General features: G+C 38.3%; 1 protein-coding gene across 1 annotated transcript in view; it reads left to right on the top strand.

Moving 5' to 3' along the window:
- Positions 1-25783, top strand: part of ACTN2 (actinin alpha 2) — a 70226-nt gene that overhangs the window by 25547 nt on the left and 18896 nt on the right. The window contains exons 3-12 of the mRNA XM_063328963.1: positions 1005-1124; positions 7797-7883; positions 8972-9059; positions 11129-11207; positions 14627-14708; positions 18086-18171; positions 19684-19776; positions 20774-21004; positions 22154-22301; positions 23810-23960. Coding sequence (XP_063185033.1) covers positions 1005-1124; positions 7797-7883; positions 8972-9059; positions 11129-11207; positions 14627-14708; positions 18086-18171; positions 19684-19776; positions 20774-21004; positions 22154-22301; positions 23810-23960 — 1165 coding nt within the window. The remainder of the gene's footprint in view (positions 1-1004; positions 1125-7796; positions 7884-8971; positions 9060-11128; positions 11208-14626; positions 14709-18085; positions 18172-19683; positions 19777-20773; positions 21005-22153; positions 22302-23809; positions 23961-25783) is intronic.

Genomic DNA, 25783 nt, shown 5'->3' with positions numbered 1-25783 from the left:
AAAAAGCCTTTACCTTTAGGTTACAAATTCATTTTATTCCACTTCTAGTACAGAAGTTTTGCTTTGCTTTTAATGACTTCATTGGATGTACCAATGCTTTCAAAAGTGAGTGCCTGAAGTAAACTAGGTCAATATTTAGTCACAAGTAAAAGGTCTCATTTTTCAGAAGGGCGGAGCATCCAAGAACGCCTTTTGACTAACTAATATAAACTCACTATGTCACCCGTTTTATGTGTTACTCAGAGGGGCAATCCCCAAGGTACATTCAGATTGCCCCTGAATTGGAAGGGAATAGGTCAAGTTACAGAGACACAATAAAGGTGAAAAAGGGCAAGAAGATCTTTAAGACATCTTTATGGAAAGGACAGTTTATGTTTTTGCTGGAGATTGCAGTGGGGAAATAAGATCTTCAAGTGATCACTGTTCATGAAATGGAAAGTCACATTTTCAGAAATTATTCTTCTTTGTGATCCCTTGAAAAGATAAATTCATTCAAACACATCAGCCTATGCCCTGAAATTAGCTGCTCTGCTGTACTGGATGAGGTTGTTAAAAGCTATTGTTCTTGGTCAGGTGTGGAAGGGTGCCATGGCTAATCTGCTAGACAGAGTCCAGCCTCTCTTTACAACCAGGTAGGTAAGGGTGATGAGCTCTGAGAACATCCTGCCTTCTTAATATTCAGCTACTCTAACACGGACAGTAGGAATGAACCAGGAGTAGCAGGAAGCACTCACATATCTTCCAGATGTTAAGGGCAAACACAAGAATTTTACTCTGATTTTACTGCTATATCAGACAGATCTAAGTCAGATGTTTCAACATTTGAATATTCTCTTCAGGGTTTTGTTCAAAGACATTTGACATTCTTTCAGAAAAATACCTGTTAAAATAACTGCTAAATTTTAGACAATGTTCAGGGCACATTCACTCTTGAATTCTAATCACTTGGGTGGCTGTAGCCAGGTGTATGTAACAATAAACACATTAAATTTATTGTTTTGCAGGGGAAAGACTACCGAAACCAGACAGAGGAAAGATGCGCTTCCATAAAATTGCTAATGTCAACAAAGCTCTGGATTATATCGCCAGCAAAGGAGTGAAACTTGTGTCAATTGGTGCAGAAGGTATGTGACAGAGCTTGACAATGCATCTTACTTAGATCCTAAGCATTCATATTGCAAAGAAGTCTGACAGAGACCCTTGGCCAAATTATGCGGGCTTTTCTCTATATATGGGTGCCTCAAAAATCCCTTGATTGCTGACCTATATCTGTGAAAGGATGAGAGGTGGAAATTTGTGAACACCTGGAGAGGGACAGGGGTATAAATGGGCTCTAAGATTAGTTTATCTCCAAAGTTAAATTGAATTTTCTGTGGTTCAGTGTGTGTTTGAATAATGATTTCTTCTTTCAGAGCATTATGTTTTCCCTATACGTTATTAAAAATAAGGAGCTCCTTTAGAAGTCAGGTTGGATTCTAGCGAGTGCTTTATCCGATATGGGATCTTTTTTATCTTTAGGAGATATTATTCAGACAAGACAGAGGCTGACATCACTACCCAGGTGGCTGGGACCTATTCCCATTTTATTATGAGACTGACTGTGGATGCCAGCTGTGTTTCTGAAAGTCAGATGTAGAGTTAAGGGAGTGATCAAAAGAACTTATGATAGCTGGGGAGAGACTGAACATATGAAGAAAGTGGGGTGAGGTGTTATTTACTAAAGTTATTACTTTGTTATTGTTCTGTTGTTCAGGTAGTTAAATAAAAACGTGCAGTTGGCTAGCTAAATGCTGATAGATGTAAACTCTGAGCAAAAGAAGGCAGGCTCTCACTGCAAGTAAACCTGTGCCTGCTATGAGATTCAATTAATTGTTTAAAAAGGACCAAGATCTGTCTAGAACTTGCTGCACCCATGGAGATATTTGCTTAATTTACCATACAAAGGAGTGATATGGCTAGCATGACATCCAACTACTTTCAATTCCATAGCCTCAATAATGTGCTGTCAAGTCTGGGGGCAGCCTCTAACACGTCCTTAGACCAAAACTCTGGCTGTAACCTCGGTATCATGGTGCGAAAGAAGCACTAAGTATATTGTATTCACATTGCTAGGCATTTTTAGATTCATTATGAGCCTTCCCTTCCTGATTTCTGATTTCTCCAGGCTTATATATGTCTTTATTCTGGCTTCCAAACCTTGATCTCAAGGAGCTTCCTGTAAGCTGTAGAAGTAATGGAGAGATCTATCAGCATTCATTGATTCCACAATGGCTTTACCTAGCCCGCTTGGTTCCTCAAGTATCATTCACCAAATATGACAAGTTTCTAGGTCTAGAAGTCCAGAATCCCAAGAAATGGGTGTTCTCTGGGCAGAGCATTTGTTTGAACTCACCCTTTATTCATTTGAGAATGAACTGGGTGGGCCATCTGAGTCCAAATCCATACCATCTTTCTTTAGGTGCATAACAGAGACCTTTATTGGGGAATATGTCATCAGTGGGGAGAAATAGGCAATTCTGAAAGGCATTTCAGATCTCAGAAGAGCTCTACTGCATTTCAGAGGTGCCTGGCTCACTCCACCAGTTTTACAGGCAGTCAGGGGCAGCTGGGCCCTTTGCTCAATTAAATGAAGTGGGATGGAAAAATATGCCACTACCCTAAACCTCTGCAGTTGTTATTCTGAGAGTGAAAAGACATTGAACAGACAGCAGAGGGTACTGAAGAGACAATTTATGTGTGGAAACGAAAATTAAGAATATGGAAGCCTGTTTGGTAGCTGGTGCAGAAATACTGCGAGTACAGTGTGGAGCAAATGGGTGATAGTTTCTGTCATGTCATGCTGGGACTCCGAGGCTTCCTGACCGAAAACAAGAGTGTAGCAACAGCAGTATCTTGTGGGATAGAGTGGTTGTTCTCTCTGATCACGGTTTGCACAATGTACTAATGTTTTCACACCTACGTTCTTCAAGCAAGGCTAGAATATTTAAACCGAGATACATCAGCTCATATCTGCCCTGAAAGGGGCAGGACAGCCCTCTGCACTTTTGTCTCCCTCATTGTGCCCTGCTTATTGCTACTTATTACTGCCAGAGTGCTCAGACTAGGGAGCAGCGCTTGAGCACTTTCTATATCACTTGAATGCAAAGCATCTGGGATAGCTCAGATCAGTCATTAAAACCGTTTAAGCTAACCCTGCTGTTCTCCTTGGCAGCAACTGGCATGAGCTTAAATGCTCTGTAGTAATAGGTAATTCCCTCTGGGAGGGAGGCAGGAACAAGAGGCCTCTTCCAGCTTCTCAGCCAGTTGCTGCAAGGTGGTGTCTGTCCGTGCACTCAATATTTCTTCCTGCATGTAACAGCAGGCCATGGTCAGTAAACCAGGAGATTAAGGTGATGTTCTTGGCTGTGTTGCAGGCTTTTATTGCCCGCTTCTGTAATTCTTGATCTGTAAAATGGAGGGATTAGAAGCAAAAATTCATTCATTAGCATTAAAAAAAAAGGTTTTAAATTCTTGGGTGGAAGCATGGGAGAAAAATCCACTGCTACCGTCATAGCTTAGATGCAGAGAGGAACCTGTCATTGTAAGACATTGCACTATGTCAAGCATGGCTGCTAACACACATTAGATTACATCCATGTGGGCAGGAGCAGATAGATTTGTGTGCCTTCCACTCCTACTCTAAACAGGCTGAACACAAAGCCAGCTCTAGCCCAGACCTGCTTAGAGCCCTGTTGAGTTTACCACATCCCCTCTACTAAATTTGTTATCTAAGGCACAGTGCCGTGCTGATGCAGCAATGCAGTATCACATCTGACTGGGTATAGTTTCACAGTGTGGGACCTCTGGCACCAGTACGTGTTTAGATAGTCCCCGTGCCCCCTTGTCCTGCATACTTGCTCCCACACTTCACAGCCCTGCCCTATCACTTGGGCTGACAACTGTTTCTGTAGCTATGCAGAAGACTGGATCAGCAATCTGATCTGGTTTTAAAACACACTTCACCTCTTTTTTTTCTTTCCTTTTCTTGCATTTTTCAGTATTGTTGGCTGGGCAGTCATTATAGTATGAGATGGAATGAATGCCAGCAAGGAGGCAGAGCACAGGCTCCTTAAATTTGTATTGTTGTCAAAGTCCTTAATCCCTTAACTCACTGCCTCTATGTATGAGCACAGGGCATATGTGCTTGTCTGCACCCATCTGTTTTGGCATTCTCTGAGTTACATGGATGCTTGGAATACTTTTTAATTTCCAAAGCATTAAAGTTTTGTATCTAAATCTGCTGAGGATCATGTTCTATTATCTGACATGCTGAGTGATGAAAAGCATGTAGGCCCAAGGGGACCAACTGGCATTTAAAATAAAGATTAAACCGCGATTCCTGTGGGACATCAGTACAAAGTTCAATTTAATATTTTTAAGGGGCCAGGGATATTCTTTAAAGCCATCACTACTGTTCTGAGGCTGACTTTCTTGGGCTATCTGTGGAGTGGAAAGAGAGAGGTGATCACGTTTAACTGTGATGCTGAGCAGAAGCCAAATTTAGCTACTCTGTGGAAGAGTCTTTCTGTCTGTTAGTGATGAAATGAGACTAGAGAGTCAAGAAACTAAAGCAAAAGCTGTGAAAGTAGAATTTATGAGCCATTCACTGTCCAGGAGTTAGTTTTCCCTTAAGTTTTAAAGAAGTGCAATAACTCCATTTACAAGGTAATTGGATCCTGAATGAAATGAACTGAGATATGTAGAACCACAAAAGATAAGTATCCTGTTAATAGGAAACACTTCTGTATTGCTTTTCTGGGGAGCAGGAAAAATATTAAAGACCAAATGATCTGTGAATCTACTACAAGAAGGCTAGAGTAAAAAAAATAAATAAAGCCAAAGCAGAATAAAAAAAAACAAACTAAAACTTTTGAGAATTTGCCACGCTGCTTTGCTTAGCTTTTTCCCTGGGCAGTTTTTATTGTTTCCCCATCCCTTTCCCTTCTCTCCTTTCCTGTCCTCATAGGTAACCAAGACCTTTTTCCCCAGAAAGCTGTAGCTTTGCATATGTGAGGTGAAGGAACCATATTCCTCCCAGAACAAACAGGCAGTGTGAAGAAAATAATGAATTCTTGTATTGACCTGTAGAGAAATATGATAGGAATGAATAATTTTTTCATCACGGATACTTTTCAACATTTAGCAACTTTGTTTTCTGTCTGTTTAGATATTTTTTCTTGTCTTTTATACGTGACTTTTTTGTGTTTTATGCTAGCAGTAGATAATGAGACACCAAAGCTGGCAAATCGCTTGAAAATTCTCCTGAGGCACAACACAGAAAATTCCCTCTCTTGCTCTTTCATTCTGTCTGTGTGTACATACAGATATGTAAATCAAAGCAATGATGTAGTGATTATGCAAATCCATTATTTGATTGCCTGACAATCTGCAATGCCTCCTGAGTATTTAAATTAATTTATTTTACATTTGAAGAAATTCTTCTTTACTGTATATACATATCAGACATCTGATCAAAATACAATGAAACATTTGACTGAGGAGGAGAGAGGAGAGAGAAGTAGCTATGTGCTCTAATTGCCATTTGGTCTTTTTTGCCTGAAAGAGTTTAGTTTTCAGATTTGAAGAGGCTTGAAGTCTTTCAGGGCCAATAAGATAGCAATAATGCATGGAAGACAGGCAAAATGAGGTAAGAATTCTGGAAAGTTACTGTAAAACCCAAAGGGAAAATCAGAAAAATAGCCATTCATATATAAACTTGGATTGTCACACTAGCAAAGTAAGTATAGAGTAGTGATGGGTGACATATTTCCTACCACATTTGTTAATTCCATAGGTTCAAATGACAGCTTGTGTCACATCCTACTGCAATTTAACATGTATCTCAAGTCTCGGAGCTAGCAGCTGCTTTGTTCTGTAAAAGTTTCCCCTGGATTCAGGCAACTTCTAAGTAGTAGAGCGACTGCATTTTCTGCTGGCACCTCTATTGGCATTTGATGTTAAATTGAGGAAATTCCTCCTGCTGCAAGTTCCTCCTGCTCCTTTCCCAGAACACCAGTGGGCCCCCAGGCAGCCACAGCTGCTCCCCTTTTTGAGGAAGGCTGGATGTGACTTTCAAGTAGGGCAGCAGCTGGTGCCTTCCCCGCTCCACTGCTCTTTTGGTGTGAGGTGACTGGAAAGGCGGTCTGCAGTTCCCCTCTCTCATTGTCCCACCTCCTCCCCTTCCAGTGCTGGACCCTCCTTATAGTATCATGATGTTCTTCTGAGTCTCTCATCATATTTTTCAGATTGGTTTAACATTATCACCACAATTAAGTGGTCTGCCAGTACATTTTTTGGTGTTGAGAAATTTAAGCGGTATCACTGTTCTTATTACAATGTAGGAACACTGGATTCTGACTTGGCTTGTGGAAGGAGCTCCCATGTCTATGTGAGAAGGGTTGGAGAAAGTATCTTCTTAGTGCTCCATGTTGTAGGTAGATTCAAGCAGTCTTGAAACAAATTGAAATCCCAGCAGTAAAAAAATCCCATTTTATATTAAAGATATATAAATATGCATAAGCGTCGGAGCTGTAAGACTTAAGAACCTTGTAGCCACATTTCTGAACTGAAGCTATGTAGCAGTCTCAGGAGGTGCTGTGTCTCTTGAGCTGTTCTTCATATCTAGTCTGTGCTGGCACTATAGATAAAATTCTCAATAAGGCCTAAATAGTATAAGAGGATTTCTGAGTACCATTTTATTAAAAAATCGTGTTGTTAATGTCCTGTAGTTTCTTAAAATTTGGGGTAAGACCATATTTTTTTCAGTTCCTTTGTATTTGAAAAAGGAAGGCTGATATTGTTCAAACTTTAAAGAAGTATTTCCCCTCAGGCTCTCTCTAAAAAAGTCAGCCTAAAAGGTAAAGATTTCAGACAGTTACAACTACCTGGAGAGAAGCCTTTTAGCATGGAAGGGCTGAAGTGACCTTAACCTCAGTAATCTTCAGTCCTACTGCCAGGGTAGCACAAGCATGAGTTTGTTGAAAAATGAACCCAGATGAACTCTGTGTAGATAAAGAATTATGGTAGAAATATAATGAATTTATTAAATAGAATAGATTTTTTTATAGAAAGATATTGTGTAATATATTAATTCCATAACTATATTATTATTTTATTATTGGTTTATTTTTATTTCTTTTCAATATTTTATTAATATATTCTATGATATATTAATATATATAAAACTGTATTCAGTTTTGGGCCTCACTACAAGAAAGACATTGAAGCTCTGGAGCATGTCCAGAGAAGGGCAACAAAGCTGGTGAGGGGTCTGGAGCACAAGTCTCATGAGGAGGGGCTGAGGGAGCTGGGGTTGTTCAGCCTGGAGAAAAGGAGGCTGAGGGGAGACCTTATTGCTCTCTACAACTACCTGAAAGGAGGTTGTAGTGAGGTGAGGGTCAGTTTCTTCTCCCAAGTAACAAGTGATGGGGTAAGAGGAAATGGCCTGAAGTTGTGCCAGCAGAGGTTTAGGATGGATTTTAGGAAAAACTTTTTCATTGAAAGCATTATCCAGCATTGGAACAGGCTGCCCAGGCAAGTGGTCGAATCACCATCCCTGGAGGTAATTAAAAGACAGATAGATGTGGTGCTTAGAGACATGGTTTAGTGGTGGCTTTGGCAGTGTTAGGCTAATGGTTGGACTAGATGATCTGAAAGATCCCTTGCAACCTAGGCAATTCTATGATTCTATATGATTAAAATAAGAGAAAACAGTAAACACAGTCTAAATATTACTTCTATCTCTTTTTTCACCTTAGAAATTGTTGACGGCAATGTGAAAATGACGCTGGGTATGATCTGGACTATCATCCTTCGCTTTGCTATTCAGGACATTTCAGTGGAAGGTAATAGTAATGCAACTATGTTAAATAATTAGGAAATTTGTTTAAAGACATTTTTATATGAATTATGCACAAGTGAGATTAGTATTTTAAAAATGAATTATTTTTTCACAGAAAATGGTACTGCAAGTTCCCTACCTGATGACAAAATCAATTTCTGGAGGGAAAAAGTAATTACTCTGCTTATCCTGAGAGAGACCTTGAGGCAGCATTCTAAATGCAGAAGTTCTGGGCATTTCTCTCAGTTCTAGAGATAGAAACACGCCTGTATTTCTGAGCTTCAGTGGCCTGAAACTATGTTGTACCCTGTATGGTGCTCCTATTTCCAAGATAATTTTTTAGTTCTGTCCATTTCTCACATTCTTTGCAAATATCTGATTATATCCCTCTTCTTTCTATCACTTTTTCCCCCCACTCCTTCAGAATTTTTTTACTTAACTTTCACTTGCTAACTGACTCCAAAAAGTGCATTGTAGTTACTCTTTAGATCAAGTCTATGCTGTGAAAAGTCTAGAATTCTAGAAACTAATCTCAATTTTTAACAAAAGTAGAGTCAATTCAAGCTCTGCATGCTGTCCTGCCCGTAATTTGTGGGACACTAAATGTGGACCTAATGTTCTATTTGATCTTTTCTATCCTTTACTTATGCATTCAGATGCCCACAGGGTTCAGATAATGAAGGTATTTCTTCAGCGCTAATATCTCCCCATAAGCAAACGGACTGAGACTATAAGCATATTTCATGTAGGCACCAACACAATCTTTTATGTCTAGTTCTATTATATTTGTATTGGGTATTTTTCTCCAAATATAAATTCTGCTGTCCAACCAATATAATTTCTTAAACTTCTAACATCCCAGAATTATTGTGCAGGCTAAGACTCTAGTCTGAGTTGTTCCAGCTGAGTTGACTTCTGTGTCCTAATGGAGCCCCATTAGTCCATTTGTATAAGTATCTTTTTAGGATTAAATGTTGGCTCATGCCAACTAGTTTCAGGTGGCTGACCACATTTAAGATGACAATAAATTAATTACTTGAGCACTTTTAAAATTTTTCCTTTTTTTTTTAACTCCCCTGGTGTCTTTTACAGAGACCTCTGCCAAAGAAGGGCTGCTGCTGTGGTGTCAAAGAAAAACTGCTCCTTACAGAAATGTGAACATTCAGAACTTTCATCTTAGGTAAACTTCCATTATTTCAAGGGGCAGAATCAGTCTGAAATATTTTAGGTCAAATTTTCCCCACAGTTGTATAGGTATGTATTTGACAGGAGAATTTCACTCCACTGTTAACCAGACTATTTTCAAATTCTTATGCTGTATCTTCAGAGTCTTATTTTGGTTAGCCTTTGGCATTATTTACCATGGCTTCCATAGTTACTATTTGAAAGAGAAAAATCCCTACTAAATGCAGAATGACCATATTACTTTATTAGAGGTCCTTGGTATATGGGAATACCTGAATACTGCAGCATAGTGACTTGGCAAATGACTGCTTTCAAATGAAAGCCACTGTAGGTATAGACTGTTCTTGGCAAAAAATACCAATGTGTTGAGCATGCAAATATCTCATTATGATGAATCAGTCTTTATTATTTTGTAACGTAACTATAAATAAGCAGCCAAAAATGCACTCAGTAGACAACAGCAGCACTTTAAAACTTAGTTGTATTCAGAATCAGAATCAATACCGAAGTTGAAAAATTTAGTGAAGCTCCAGCCTTGGTTCTGTGTTTTCATTAAGGGCTAGAGAGGGAGTTCTAGGCCATATGCAGGCTGCTAGTTTTGGGATTTCACTGGGCTAGTTCCTGTAGCGCTGCCAGTGACCCACCTCATTAAACTACATGACTTGCCATTTGCACTATTTAACCATGTGATCTTGCCTTCCCTGAAACCCTTTATAGTACTTACAACAAGAGTTCTGTGTTACACTATTGTGGTGTTTTGAATTAATTCTTAATGTGCGGTACCTAAAACACATGTAGTGATAGAAAAGATACAGTTCACACATTCATCCACAGATAAAAAGAATTTGTTTGATTTGCAGTCCCTGTATTGCCTTTCAGAGATCTGAAATTTGTTACGTGTTATTTTCCTTGAATATAGAGAGATATATTTGAGTAGAGCTTTATATGGATGTAAATTACATGATGAGAATCTTAGCGTTTATACATACATATGTGCTGGTCTGATACATGGTATGGGGAAAACATCTTGAGTGGAATACCTTGATTCACGTCTAGGTTGATCAGCTCTTACGGAACTACTTGACAACAGGCTGTCCAGACCATTTTAGTCTATACCTTTTTGGAAAAAAGTTTTTTGTTAGTTTGGTGCTCATTTTGATTGTTTTACCTTCTGGATGATCTTATGCTATACAATGTATGTACATTCTGATTAATTGTATTACATTTTTATTGGAGATGGTTCTGTTGTTTGAAGAATCTACCCAGACCATCTGAGTGATAGGGATTCTAACAGTCTTAACACATTTAGTATCACACAATTACTGCACAGGGTAAGACCACAAACCCACAGTCCCGGTGATTACATTAAGTGTTTACATAAAGTATCTTTCAGAATAATTGGTTCTAGCTGAAAGGAAATCTCTCATAATCTTTCCAAATAGATGTTGTTTGTAGCTCTGGTCATTGCCTATTTTTGTCTTGAAAGGTAGTGGGCCTGATGTCACACTGAAGTGCCAGAGCTCAGATCGAAGCTGTCATATGTCTGAAGTGTTTTAAATAAACAAAGCTGATTTATGACTTCATACTTCTATGAGCACAACATGGCTGTGCCATTAAAATTGTCTGAAATAACTGACACAGAAAAAGCCAATTCCCTCAGCAAATACAAGTAATTGCAGGTTTGCTCTCCTTTCAGTTTTTTTGCAAACGTGCTATAAGTGTAATAGGAGATTATACACTCTCATTGATGAATGTGTACTCTGAGCTATCCTGGAACACTGCACAAATTAAGCAATTGAAATCTGGGACTGTTGCACATACTGTACACTGCCTAGAAAGTTTTATGGAGTCCTTAAGTGTTTATGGACTGTAGAATAAGAGACGTACTACAGGAAAGAATACAGTAACAGAAAAGCTCAGAGGGATGAGTGTTGACAGAACATAAGTGTCAGGATTTGACAGGAGAGTTCCTTCTTGATTTTAAGCCTTGAGCAAGGATCAAACTGTAAAATGTCATTAATCTATTAACTATTATTTTTCCGTTCTATTTTTTTTGTTGTGAAGCTGGAAAGATGGCCTTGGATTATGTGCACTTATCCACAGACACCGACCTGATCTTATTGACTACTCCAAGCTAAATAAGGTCATCAATCTGGGTGGTACAGCACGCTGTCCTGCAGTGATTTGGCTGACTTCTGGTTTGCTTAGCATGTTTTCTAAAACACGAGTTGAGGAGTGCGTACTAATTCTGACTGGTGTTCTCAGTTCCCTCAAAAAAACCGAGTGATGTGGAGGAAAGGTCCCCATGACCGTCCTGTGTCCTTCTTTCCTTCCTATTGCAATGAATTCAGCATTTAATTGCTGAATCTGGTCCTCAGTTGCTAGGCAGCTGAAGAAGTCTTTTATACTGCCCAATATGATGTTAAATCAAATACATTGGAATTCTCCAATCACCACTGAGTGTATTACACAGTCCATCCTGTTTTGTATGTTGTGTAAATGACTGCACATTGCAGAGCAGTAAACAATGAGATGATGATTAATCCTAAAATTCCTTAGAACAAACACTACCCTTGGTAATCAGGAGTATGCAATAAGTTACTAGTCCTACACAGAAAATATTCACCAATTCTTAAATTATACTTCTACCTATACTTCCAGACAAGTGGAAACAAAACTGATACCCTAACTTCCTTAGGTAGTACTCAGGGGGATTACAAAATTACTTTATTACAGTGTGCTACTTCCGGAAAAATGCACATATTCTAAAAGATACCAGCTACTTTGGTTTGAGAGGGAGAGGGCAAGTAATAATGTCAGAATTTCTGGGTACCATTACTGAAGAATAGAACTTAGAAAGAAAGTGGAATTTTGTCTTTTCACATTAGCTCTCAATACATATGTACCACTTTCTGCTCTCTGGAATGAATGCATCTTGAGGTCTCCCGTAAACACCAGTAAAGCAGAAAACTTAATTGTGGTTTTAATTTTTTGAATGCAACTTTTCATTGATGAGAGAGAGTGGTAAATCATAGACTATATTTTCCATTCCATCCCCTTCCATTACAAATTGATTTTACTAGTGGAATTGACTGTTATCAGAAAGCTTTTGATGAGGGAAAAGATGAATGAATGAGATGCAATTATTTTAAAATCTTAGTCTGTTTTATATATATACTAAATTCATGCTGCAACCCAAGGTTGCAGTGATGAAAATTAAATTAACTTATTCCTAAACACTTAAGATTTTAATTTAAGCAGATGTTAATACAACTGCAGATCTGAACCAAAGGATGAAATATTAGCCATCAACACCAGCTTGTTCTCTAATTCTTCATATAACCATTTCTACAGATAAACAGGTTCCTGGAATGACTAAGCTACCTGTCTCTGTGTACATGTGCTTAGGTATGGCACGAACAGAAGTTGGTTTGATTGAGTTTGTGCTTTGAAAAAGAGGTAGACAGTACTAAAAACTTCACAGTATAACCATCCTATATATGAGTGCTGAGAAAAGGGAATAGAACATAAGCAGATCCGCTTCAACCTTACTATTTCCCTCTTAGCGGTTTCCAAAATAAGAACAGGTCAGGTTTCAAACTGGGGCTGAGCTGTGGCACATAAAGCACATGCAGAAAAATCCTAAAATAGATCTTGCTTTTCTGACTTGGCTGTGTTTGATTGACTGCTCATTTTCGTTACATTAACAGCTGTCTTGGTGTCTTGTTTCTTGGTTTCTTATCTCCTGCATGCTGTCCTTTCCTTTTCTCACCAATGTTTTTTGTGTGAACTTGTAGCTGGAAAAATGGCCTTGCTTTCAGCGCCCTTATCCATAGACACAGGCCTGATCTTCTTGACTATGACAAGTTAGATGAGGTATTTCTTTAGCTGTAGCAGAGATTTTTAGTTACTGTGGCTTGTAGTTTTGTTTAAAAGGACGGGTGATGGAGATCTCCTACAACTCTTCAGAAGTTGCTGTGATTTTAAACAAATCTTTTACCAGTGGAGCACAATTTACTCATGGACTTAGTACCAAGCACGCAAATAGGAGGTGCTCATCACTCATCCATAAGCAAAGTGTTTTAACCTGGTCAATAGGTCTCGCTTAGATTTGCGGTATTTTTGTCCCATTTAATTTCAGTAACAGTTTTTGTATACACAGTTAGTAAATGTTGTATTATACATGGTGTCTTGTGTAATAGCAAAAATAAGTTCATGGGTTTTAAATATTGTCTACATTTTAAGTTCCTCTTAATGTCAATGATGCACAAAACTGCTAAATGATGATAGAGAGAGAATTTATGATTAGAGACTGTATTCTATTATACCCAAATTGTTAGGCTTCAAAATGTAAACTCTTCTTCATAAGACATTTTCTTGAACATGCAATGTTTATAGAAAGATGTGTCACGGGCTTTACTATTTATGATACCTGGCATATGTAGGTGCATGAAGAACAGACTTCTGTGAAACTTAAATAATTGCTGTGATTCCATAGTAATTAATCTTGCTAAGTTCATTTCAAAGTAACAAAAGACGCATGCTTGAGACTGGATTCCTTTATAGGAAGTGTTTGTATTCAAATGGAAGCCCTCGCAATTCCCTACAGAAAACCTGTTACTGTTTTTTCAGTGAGCTCCAGCATCTCTAACTTTGCTCTTCTGTGCCATGTTTCCCCACCTTCTCTCTGTAGACATTGGCATTGTTCATAGTGGCTATGATCATTTAGCAGTTTGTAAATACGTGAAAATAATAATAGCATTAATGGCATGAACTGCCATTTCACATAGGGTGTTTTCACTCCAAGGTGATACCGGAAGGCTGCCTTAAGAGGAGCCCTAATCTGACATGCTCTTCAGTTGTTGGCAATATTGGTCTGTAGTGTAAGACATGAAATGTGTGCTGTTTACCTGAACTGTGCTCACTGCTTCCTTTCTCTCTCATTCAAAAAACAAAATCAAAATCTCAAAACCAGAAGAAGTTCTTGAATTTCCACAGCTCTAAAATTTGATTTGTAGAGGCTTTACAGATTTCGCTGTCCAAGTCAAAACTGGGAAGTTTTGCTCCTTTTGAAGAACTGTTCTGTCTGTGCTTGCTTCTTCTCATGCACGCACCTGACCAACAGGAAACTCAGTAGAATACTTATCACTGTATGATAAGGTATAGTAGGTATAAAATATGCAGGATTAACTTTTTGATTAACTGTCCAGTATAGCCTACTGGACCAGTGTCCTTGACTGTATGTCTTACTGCTGTACTTCATTCAGAGTTAGCTCAGAATTATGAGTGTACACTGCATATGTTATCTATGTTCCCCTCCAGAATATATTTGCAGCAGAGTCCTAGCGGCAGCTAGGTCCTAGCTTATTAATGTTTTCTTTTGAAAGTATAGCAGTAGATAGACCAAAAGTTCATATACCTATACTCTGCTTTTTGAAGAACAATAGTTGTGACTCCAGTTTACAGTTTGGAAAAACAGAGTAATTTATTGTGTACTTCTGTAGTGTTGCTTCAAGGGAAAACTTCTATATTTAACTAGTTGTATTTTCTTCTTTAATGCAGGATGACCCCATAGGAAATATCAACCTTGCCATGGAAATTGCTGAAAAGCATTTGGATATCCCTAAGATGTTGGACGCAGAAGGTGAGAATTATAGCTTACTGAAGTTTGTGTTACTCACAAGCAGAAGACAGTAAAACTTCTTTTGTTTTGTAGCTAGCAAATGTTCAACATTCCTTCCACATGAATCATAATGGAGGAACCTGCTTTGTTTTCAAACAATGTTTTCTTTATTCCCCATGTATTGAATAATGTCACTCACTTTTTGCTTTATTCCTTATTGTTCATTATTTTTTGTATTTATTATAATAGTTTGGACCTTAACCTCAGCACATTGCCCCACTGTGATAATTGAGGTAAAATGCAGGATCAAAAGATAATCCTTGCCTTTAAGAAATTAAAATCTAAATCTAATAAAGGAAAATAAAACTGTTAGCAGCTTAAAGATTGTTCACTTTTTTAAATGTTTAAGTGAGAGAGGGCCAGGAATAGAAATAGAAGTATATAACTTTCAAAACCCTCTAACAACATGCCTCCTATGAAACACAGCTAGATTGAGGGAAGCATTTTTTTGGGTTTATTTTAATTATAAACCATGTGCAGTGATAGTTTTAACAAATAGTTTCATTTTTGGTTTCTCCAATAAAAGTTGACAGAATTTGTTGACACATAACAAGGAAATATTTATTAAAGTTTCGTGAATTTCTTCAAGATAACCAAACTCTTGTACTCCAGGCAAAAAATGGTGCCAAAATACTGGAATTTGCCTACACTAGTTCAAAGCATTCTTCTCCAAGTATGCAGACTCTGCTCTGGTGGCTTGTCAGTACAGCAGTGATAACACAGGAATTATCCAAAGCACTCAAACTCACTGTGTCTGCTCCCCTTGAAGTCTGTGGTAGGAAAGTTAGGCCAATACCAGATTTTCTGCACATTCTAGCCCTTATCTTTCTATTCTTGGCAGGGGAAGGGGAAGTGAAATCATGCTGCTTCTAACACCCTCTAAGTATTCGCCATCGCTTTTCACTCTCTCTACTTCCTCTGTGTTCTCAGTGGAAACTTTGCAAAGTTTTTTCACAACTACGTGAAGTAGATGCAAAATCACTAAATACATTGGTCCTGAACTTAGAAATCTCACTGTTAATATTAGAAAATCTTACCTCATTGGTGTGTCTTTTCACACCAGTATCTTCCCACTCCTTACACTGGCAGGAAACTTTGCAGCTTGCACTAGCGTTATTCATCACTCAGCCATAATTGGTGTAAAACCACCTTTTCTGCCTTTCTCTGTTAAGTATTGAAAAGGTCCATTTTTACCAATGTACCCGTACCCGAACTTTGATTGCACCTTTTCTATACTTTTACTCTTTCCTGCCATAACAGGGACAAAGCTATCAGCTAGCCAAGTCAAACTCTTCTGTGATTTATAGAATCATAGAATTGCCTAGGTTGGAAGGGACGTTTCAGATCATCTAGTCCAGCCACCAACCTAACTCTGACAGAAACCACCACTAAACCATATCTCTAAGCACTGCCCGTCTTTTAAATACCTCCAGGGATGGTGATATTTGACCACTTCCCTGGGCAGCCTGTTCCAATGCTTAATAACCCTTTCAGTGTAAAAATTTTTCCTAATATCCAATCTAAACCTCCCCTGGTGCAACTTGAGGCCATTTCCTCCTATTATGCTATTAACTAAAAAGACGGACTGGCGCAGAGATTGCTATCCAAGCTTTTCTTAGCACAAAATGTATTTCTGGACTGCACATTTCTACAGGTTTCCAATATATGTCAATACCTTGCTAGTCATGGGGACCCTGTGCTAATATACACTGTACTCACTCCTATTTTGTGACTGTCAGTGGCTGTGTTTAACTCTGGAATAATTCTAGTGATTTAGATGAAGTTACTTTGGAGCGACAGTGAAGCTGAACCCAGTAGATCTGCCAGCCATGCCATCTGCTTAGAAGTTTCCACAAACCAGAAGGTAGCAATACCCTTCTGCACAGTCTCAACCTTCAGATGTTTTGCCATTTCAGGGGGAGTTATATCTTTTCCATTTACTGATTCCTAAAGCTTAGGTAGCTTTGCACTGATGTCAGTAAACAAATGCAACCTGAATAATGTGGTATTTATTTTGAATCCTTATAGCACTGAGGTGGCATCATCACCATAATCTGATGGAAGTACCTTGTGAGAATTTCTGAGAAATAAACCCTCTTCTCTTCACACAGATGTAGTAAACAGTGCCAGACCTGATGAAAGAGCCATTATGACTTATGTTTCCTGTTACTACCATGCATTTGCTGGTGCTCAGAAGGTGAGACAGTAGAAGATGCATCAGATCTCATCCTTCACCTTCTGTCTTGTTTCTTTCAGCAGTTTTTCCTCTTCTGATCTTTTCCTCACTAGTTACTAGGACAACATCTTAGAGCTGAGCTCATTTCCTGTTCCTTGATTTTCTCTGTGAGCCACTGTCTTGGTAGAGCCAGTAGTAGTCTATCCATTTGTTCCATAGAAACAAGCCTTCCTGTCTCATCTTTCTGTATATTTACTAATAATATCCAGTAGGATTTTGACAGCTGGTTAGTGAATGGGATAGAGGACAATATTCTTTTTAATTGAACCTGTGTTCATTCATTTGAAGCACCTTTAAAAATGCAAGATGAAAAACAGCTCATAGTGACAAAAACAATACCAATAGCAGAATGCCATCTTTTTTCCTCCCTGCTGGATATTATTCCTGCTACAGATCTCAAAATCATCATAACAGATGCTCAGAAAACAAACCCTTCTCTTATGCTTTCAGGATTGTTTTTAAAATGTTAAATGCTTAATGGTAAGTATAAACAGCAACATAAAACATTGCTACTATGCAAAATAGACACAGAAACATACACAGGCATCTCAGAGGAGCTCTGGAATCGTGTCCTAATGAAAAAAAGGAAAATTTTAAAAAGCAAGGTACTTCAGATTTGGACATACTTCAGGTATTGGTAATATAAAGAATACTGATATATAATGCTAAGGTTATAACTAATCCACATGCAACTTCCAGAGAACATCTCCCCACATCAAAATGTAGTCTGTCTTTCCCGTGTCTTAGTCAAAAAAACCCCACATTCTAAGTCACCAGACACATGCCTGCCAGTTCTTAAGCAGACAGTCCTGGTAAAATTAAGGTCATTCCCCCTGTGACAATACTGCAGGATCAAGCTTATTTTAAAAAATCCACCTCTTTGTTAGAGCTTATGTTGAATTTCTAGTGTACATTTTATTCTGTCAGCATGCATCAATTTAACACTAAATTTATTACAGCTTTGTAGAGTTTCTATAGTACAGAACTATGGACAAGAAAACAATCAGAATGACTCTATGTTGTGCTTTTACTTATTCATCCTGTTTTCTATTCCTCGATTCCTTTTTTTTGTTTTGTTTTCATTTTTCCCCCGCTCTTGTAGATATTGTGAACACTCCCAAACCCGATGAGAGAGCTATCATGACATATGTGTCCTGCTTCTACCATGCTTTTGCTGGAGCAGAGCAGGTATTAATCAACTGTCCCTTCAGGTTGCTCTGTTTTTGATTGGTTGTTTCACATTTACACTAGTTTATTAAAAAAACCCAACTAATTTAGTACTTTGTGATTTTAATTAACAATTGCAAGTATTACTTGACTACTAATACTTGTTTTTAACCAACACTTGAACCTGTTTTAGTTAAATGTTGTATAGCAAGTTGAACCTCCTTAATTTCAATGGACGTTCCTGTTTCTAATTTTGGGTCTTTATTTGGTGTTTATAAGGACTATTTCAGAAAAACTGTATTTGAAGATACTGTGAAATGGAGTTGTTGTTTGTTGCTACATCAACATCTTATACATTTGTTGCATAAAAGAATGTTTGACTTTTCGAGCTTGAGACTATTCTAGACTTACTCATGCTGAGTAGTAATTTAGGGCTAAATTTTCAAAGATGTCTAAAGATGCAGAAAGGCACAGAAGACATCCAACACAGTATTTGTGCCTGGTTCCCACTGAAGCCAACAGAATTATTTGTGGATCAAAGTACTAGTATAAAAGGCACGAACATCAGCAGCAGACCTGTCATACAGGATGGGATTCTCACTTACAAATGTGGCATTTCCCACTGTTCTGCTTCATACATTTCTAGCCTGCAAATGGACATAACCCAACTTATTTGGAAAAAAAAAAAAAAGAAGAAGAAAAAACCCTTACAGTAGTTGATATTTTTCCTTCATCCTCAGGGTTTTAATATCCCTTCCTGTCTGATAAGGCCCCCTACACCTGATAAAGACCCCCAACAGAGCACAGCTGTGTTGTTGCTCCGTCTCGCTTCTGGGTGTGAAGGTTTTGCTATTCATGCAAAAGGGGGGTTCCAAATACTCTGTAACACAGGAGTCTACACAGATATTTATTTGATTAGATATACTCCAGACTCATATTTGTATGAAAGTATAGATCTGCGATGTCAAACGACTGATGTAAATTTTAAATACAGCAGAGCTACACAGTACCTTCACAAATAAATTTGGCAGGAGGCATGAAAAGATTTCCTGTCAGTGGCTGAGCTGCATATATTCTCAAGGGTATATGCACATATGATGTGCAGATATAGAGTGGTCTGGGACTCCTGAATCACATGCAGTGTCTTTCCAGTGTGGCTAACAAATCTAATAATTTTTGGTGTGATTTAAAAAAAACAAAAACTTTATAGGATAACTTTAAGAATGGCCTAAGTTGTCTTTGAAAATAAAAGATTTATTAGGCAACTATAATGGCAGTGTGAAATTTCCCCTTGTATAATAAGGTTTCACTGTACAACAATGTGACTTCTGTGCTGATCTATTTAGGCCATTGTAATCTGTGACTACAGAAGGAAGGTAAATATATATCTAAGTAACCTAGGAACACAAATCAACAACTATAAAACAATGTGATTTTTATTTGCAGCAGCCACATTCTCTCTCTTTCTCCAAGCCTGTGCCTTTCTCAGAATGTGTTTACGAATATGCCCTGTTTATTTGGTGTATTTTATAGGCGGAGACTGCAGCTAACCGTATCTGTAAGGTGCTTGCTGTGAATCAGGAAAATGAGAGGTTGATGGAAGAGTATGAGCGACTAGCAAGTGAGGTAAAGACAGCTGCATTTGTAATGTGGTGACAATTTTGTTCATGTAATACTGAAAGCTGAAAGATTCATGCACTCTCTGCAAGACAGCAAAGTGGAGACACTATGAGGGTAAATCTCACAGTGGTAGGTACAAAGGTCAGTTGCCCAAGATGTCAAGGTTCAGATGATTCCTTTGACACAGACTTCCTGTGTGACCTCCAGCAGGTCACTCAGCCTCATTAATGTGCCAAAAAGGGTGTTTTGAGAACTGTAATCGGTCTGCCCCAAGACCAAGCTTGCTGTCTCTGTAATCTCCAAAGATAGCCGTCCTTGACCACACGTGGTACATACAGGATCCTGTCACTCCAAGCAAGCCCATTGGCTTTGTGTACTGCAAAGCACACTTGGACAGGGTCTTTCACAATGCACCTGTGACACAGGCAGCAAATGAATGAAGAAGGGGGCACATTGTGCTCCTCCTGTCCTTTCTTGCTAAATGGCAAATATGTTGAGTCAGGACTACAGATGTGTAGTCCCTTGTCTTTAATGCATAACCTGCAAAAACATACTGAGATTATAGACACAAAGACAGTAGTGCTACATTGGCACTAACGGACTTGTGAGTAACGATTTTTACATGACCTGAGTTACTTGGCTGGTGTCTGTCCTGATCCCATAATTATAATTGCTTAAGACATCAAGACCCATATTTTTGAAAGTGGCAAGTGATTTGTGGTAGCTCAGATTTTGAGTAATTAGCTAGAGACGCCTTACATGTCTGTTAATCTTTCTGGAAATCACAGTATTTCTATAAATATCTAGAGTATATGGGCAAATTAGTTAAAAAATTATTCTTCAGCTTTGAAAATCTTGTGCTTACTTGCAGTTAAGGCACTGATAACAACTGAAGTCAATAATATTGAAATGAAGCCAACTTGGTTAGGATTCATTCAATATGATCTTTTTTTGGTTGCTTTTCTGTTGCCTTTATTTGAATTGTTTTGTGTTGGTTTGAAAGCTTTTAGAGTGGATTCGCCGGACAATTCCTTGGCTGGAAAACAGGACCCCAGAAAAAACAATGCAGGCTATGCAGAAGAAATTAGAGGATTTCCGGGACTACCGCCGTAAACACAAACCTCCTAAAGTCCAAGAGAAATGTCAACTGGAGATCAACTTCAACACCCTGCAGACAAAACTGAGAATCAGCAATCGGCCAGCTTTCATGCCATCAGAGGGGAAAATGGTTTCAGTAAGTAAAGGAGGCATCAATATTTCGTTCTCCTCTTTATCAACATTCTCACAAAAATTTCAAAGTGAAGGATGGAAATGCCATTTTAAGTCATCCTCAGAAACTTCAGTTTGTTGTACTTTATCAGTATTAAACCACTCTTTTTTACATGTTCCCTTCCATTCTAGAATCTTGCTTTCTCATAAACATGCTCCTGCCTCTTTGAAGGCTTTCCCCAAGAGCAAATGGTCTTGAGATGTGAGATGATACAGAGCTTCCTTTGGGAATGTTATCAGTACTTCTCTATTAGTGAGACCAAATATTGTTTATTTAAGCAAAACTCAACAGTGGTTTCATTGACATTTTGGTCATTAGACTTACAGAAACAGACATTGCTCAATATATGTTTCTGCTTTTTTATACTTTTTAAAATTAAATTTTGTTTTTTCTTATTTCTGCGAAGATAAGAACAGTCAGTACCAAGAATTGGTACATCTGCTGATAAGTATTGTGAGTCGACTGCGGGTCAAAACATTTCCTGTGGAATATAGCAAACCTGCTATAGAACTCTGTTCTATGATTGTGTTTTGGTTGTTCAGATTTGAAAAACAGATGATTGCACTATCTGCAAAGGACCATTGTCCACTCCCCATATGCAGAAAATGTTACTTCCATTTCCTATTCACACCTTCAAGTTTCTGAAGAAGCTCACAAAACTTTGTGCACCACAGAAAGTGAAATGAGCTTGTATTTCAGATAAAATACGCACCAAATCCTCTTGATACTAATTATTTTGCTATTGTCAAGAAAAAAGTGCTTTTATTTTGATAACAGATAGGTATGTCATAAAAGAACATGCACGTTGTAAAACAGGAGGTAAAAGCAATGTATCGTGAAGACACTGAATGAGTAGCTATGTTCGGAAGCCATTTATATAGGGGTTCCTTTCACGAACCCACCTGAACAGGATGCGCTATTAAGAGCAGACGTCTAGACTACAAGGCTTCCGGAGCTGCCTGACGACATTTTCTATGATTCTATGATTTTACAAAATCTGGACATAAAAACTTCTCTTTTTGGAGCAAAATTGTGAATGAATCAGAAATCTGCAAATTCAGATAAAAAGAGATTATAGTTTTATCCCCTCTCTCCCGTGTGTTCTCTTCAAAGGATATTGCCGGCGCTTGGCAGAGACTTGAACAAGCTGAGAAAGGTTATGAAGAGTGGCTGCTGAATGAAATACGAAGACTGGAAAGACTTGAACACTTGGCTGAGAAATTTAGGCAAAAGGCTTCCACTCATGAACAGTGGGCATATGGTGAGCAGAGATGTCTTTTAACATTTTTAATGTTTTAATCTTCAAAGTTGAACTGTCAGTGCTGAATATTTACCAGCCAGAAACTCACTCATAAGTGGATTAGATAGTTTTAGAAGCCCAAAATAGTAACAGATAAAATTGCAGGTTTTGTTGACTGTAGTCAGGACCTAACTTGTAGACATGTGGTAATGAAATGTAACTGTAAAAATCATACTCTGGAAGTAGTGAGTCAAACTTAATGGGACTATGCAGCACTTGAATAGAGGCCATTACTGCTAATGGATTCCTATGTATTAGTACACTAGCAATCCAACCAGGAACACAGTGACACCACTGGTTAAGTGTGAAAATATTAGCAGAGTTAGTCTGAGTTGATTGTCATTTGGTCATCATGATGTTTTGAATAGTCCACATAAACCACATGATAATGGACTCATTAATGCTTTGTTCCATACCCTGGATTACACCCCATTTATAGTTTTGATTTTTAATCGTTACCTAACCTTACGTGTAGTTGTAACAGCTATAGGACCATACGCTGGCGTACGGTTTTGTTGGGGACCATTGAACATAGATCTGCTCTGTCATCCTACTGTTTTCCCTGGAAACAGTCATCTTGCTTCTGCCATGCTGCTGGCTTTTTCCAGATAGAATCTTTTCACGCTGTGAAAGCAAACCAGAGTCCATTCCATAACACAGTTGCTGGAAGCGTACAAGGCTGTAAATGGCTGCCAAGCAGATACTAGAAGGGAAACTACAGTGTTTATCAGCCCTGAGAGCCTAATTTCTGAGCATAAACTACTCATGGTGAGGTGTTACAGCTGTTACGCAGGGAAAACTTCACATAAGCTGGTACATAGCAAACGAAACAATAGTACCTTCTGGCTCTAGAATTCACAGAGCTGTGTAATGCCTTGTGGTGAGCTGCAGTTGTAGGGGCTGTCTGTATAGATTCAGTTGTCCAATGCAGGAGCCTACTGAGTAATATTTCAGTTTCTAATTTCCTCTTTTCTTCTCTAGGCTTTTGTAAATAGGTTGACATTTTTCACTTAAAATTCAGTGTTTGCCACACATCTCAATCTTCTTTTTTTTTTTTTTTTGGTATAACAGTAACATTAGTACATTATCAAAAGTGAAGCTCAGCATAGCAGGTGATTTCTGGTTTTCTAAGTCTACACTACAAAAGACTTACCACAATAGTTTAGAGCCCCAGTTTTTGCCAACATACCGTTTTTATGCCAGTTTCTCAAGCCATGTAATACTTGCTATTTTAGACCAGTATAAACAGCCTATGCAAGAATCAAAGAATTACTGAGAGATCTTTAAATATATATATTTCTAATTAACGTTGCTGTGCTGACAATTTGCCACTGATTTCAGTGGGGGTGGGACTTCATCTCATACATGTAATTTTCCCTATGCCTCAGCTTAAAAAGTTGACTAAAATTGCAATTATTCTAGAAAAAAAAATAGTAAAAAAGGACTAATATTTTAATTTTCTCTTTCAGGCAAAGAGCAGACCTTACTTCAGAAGGATTATGAATCTGCTTCTCTGACAGAAGTCCGCGCCATGTTAAGGAAACATGAAGCTTTTGAGAGCGATTTGGCTGCTCACCAGGACAGGGTGGAACAGATAGCTGCCATTGCCCAGGAGCTGAAGTATGTTCCATTTAAAGGCTTGCAGCTGCTGACATTTAACTTTGCGATAAACTCTTTCCAATGAATTTGATAGTGTCATAGGTACCAACGTAAGAATTCCAGAGATAGCTTCATAAGTATATTATCTGAGCTGGTCACTGAGACCTTTCCCTCGTCTCCCCCTTACCCCCAACCAAATATAGATATTCAACTGACCAAAATTAGTTGAAAATGAACATTTTAAAATTGACTCAACAGTAAGCTTTTAGCATTAGGTCTACCAATGAGTCCATTGTGTGTTGATGGGAATACTGGAGCTGTTTATTTCTCAGTTCATGTGGTCTACTGAGAGTTTTCACCCACAGTTCCATCAACTCAGCCACAGGACAAATGTTCACTCAGCATAATATACCCAGATAAAACAGAACCAAAGCTGAGAACAATTCTACAACACATTTAGGCTACATCTGTATTGTTGACATCAGCTATATAGGTCAGGGATGTGAAGAGTCAGGGCCCCTGACTGTCAGACACCCTTATGCCAGCAGACGTCCTGAGTGTTGATGCAGTTACTCTGTCTAATCTCTCGGTGAAGCTTCCTTTTGTTTGTGGGAAGGTTTTTAATTCACCTGTGTGAAGCACAGTTTTGTCAGCAAAGCTCTGCCCACGCTGACAGGACTGATGTCCCTATTCTGGGAAAGTCGTCCTAATGTGTACACCAAGCCAAGCATGTTTGATTTTATAATCTTATACAGTTAATTGCAGTGGTTTTGTGGTGTAAATCAGTGGCGCTACTCCTGATCTCAGCAATTTGGCACATACTTAAATTCATTGCTCACCCACAGTATAAATCTGTAAAGCCAACGGGAACAAACGGGTGGTAGGGGTCGAAACAGGAGCCAACATCAAAATTCTCAGATTCATGCCCTTGGCTTCAACTCTCCAAGTTTCAGTTTCTCACCTTCTTGAATAGGCAAAACAGTTACTACTCAAAAATAAAATGTTAAAAACATGCCCTCTTTTCACTTTGTGAAGGACTATGACTCATAAACACATCCACATTTATTAACAATTTAAAAATCAGAGTTGTCTAAAAATGTAGTTCGTACCTGATAGCAGCACTTAACAGTAATTGTATAATTCAAATGGATTTATAAGAAAAAATCCTATTTTTCAAAGATTATTTAAAGGAGGAAAAGTAAAACACAGTGGGCAAAGTAAATATTGTTTTTTAGTTAGTGTGAAAAACATCTGAAAAACACAGTGGATGAAGATTTCACTGAGTATGTAAGCTTATGAAACACCTTCTGTCATGCCTTGATCTCTGTTGTGGAGTTATTTGTTCCTCTTTATACTGAAGAAAGTTTCTGAAATACCTCATCATTGTTAATTCAGCTTCAGCTTTACAAGTGATGAGAAACTTTGGGAACGTAGTATACGTAACACAGCATCTGCTTACCAGTGTTTTGAACTCTGTGTCCTTTACCTCTGGTGAGGCCAGTGAACACTGTATCCTGTCTATTTTAGGATTGTCTCTTCTCAGTTGTTTCAGTAATTTGCTGTGTGAAGTTGAACAAGTTATTTGTGGCCTGGGCTGCGAAGGTGCTGAAAACCCATTGCTTTTAGAGATGCTCTACTTTGACTTCTCAGCTTCTCCATACAATGGGGCTATCAGTGCCTGATTTTTCACTGAGACTCAGTAGCTCAGTTAAGCTTAATGCCCTTGGAGAATGCTGAATGAAAGGTCATAAAGGTCAAGTTTTATTTTTAGCTGCAAGCGAATGAGCAGCTTCTGTTTAAATAGTGATTTTAATTATTTATACAAAATTCCTCACACAATGAAA

This window comes from Chroicocephalus ridibundus, chromosome 3 (assembly GCF_963924245.1).
Source record: "Chroicocephalus ridibundus chromosome 3, bChrRid1.1, whole genome shotgun sequence".
Classification (NCBI taxonomy): domain Eukaryota; kingdom Metazoa; phylum Chordata; class Aves; order Charadriiformes; family Laridae; genus Chroicocephalus; species Chroicocephalus ridibundus.
The sequence above is the reverse complement of the archived record's forward strand: the minus strand, read 5'-3'. Positions and strand labels throughout refer to the sequence as shown.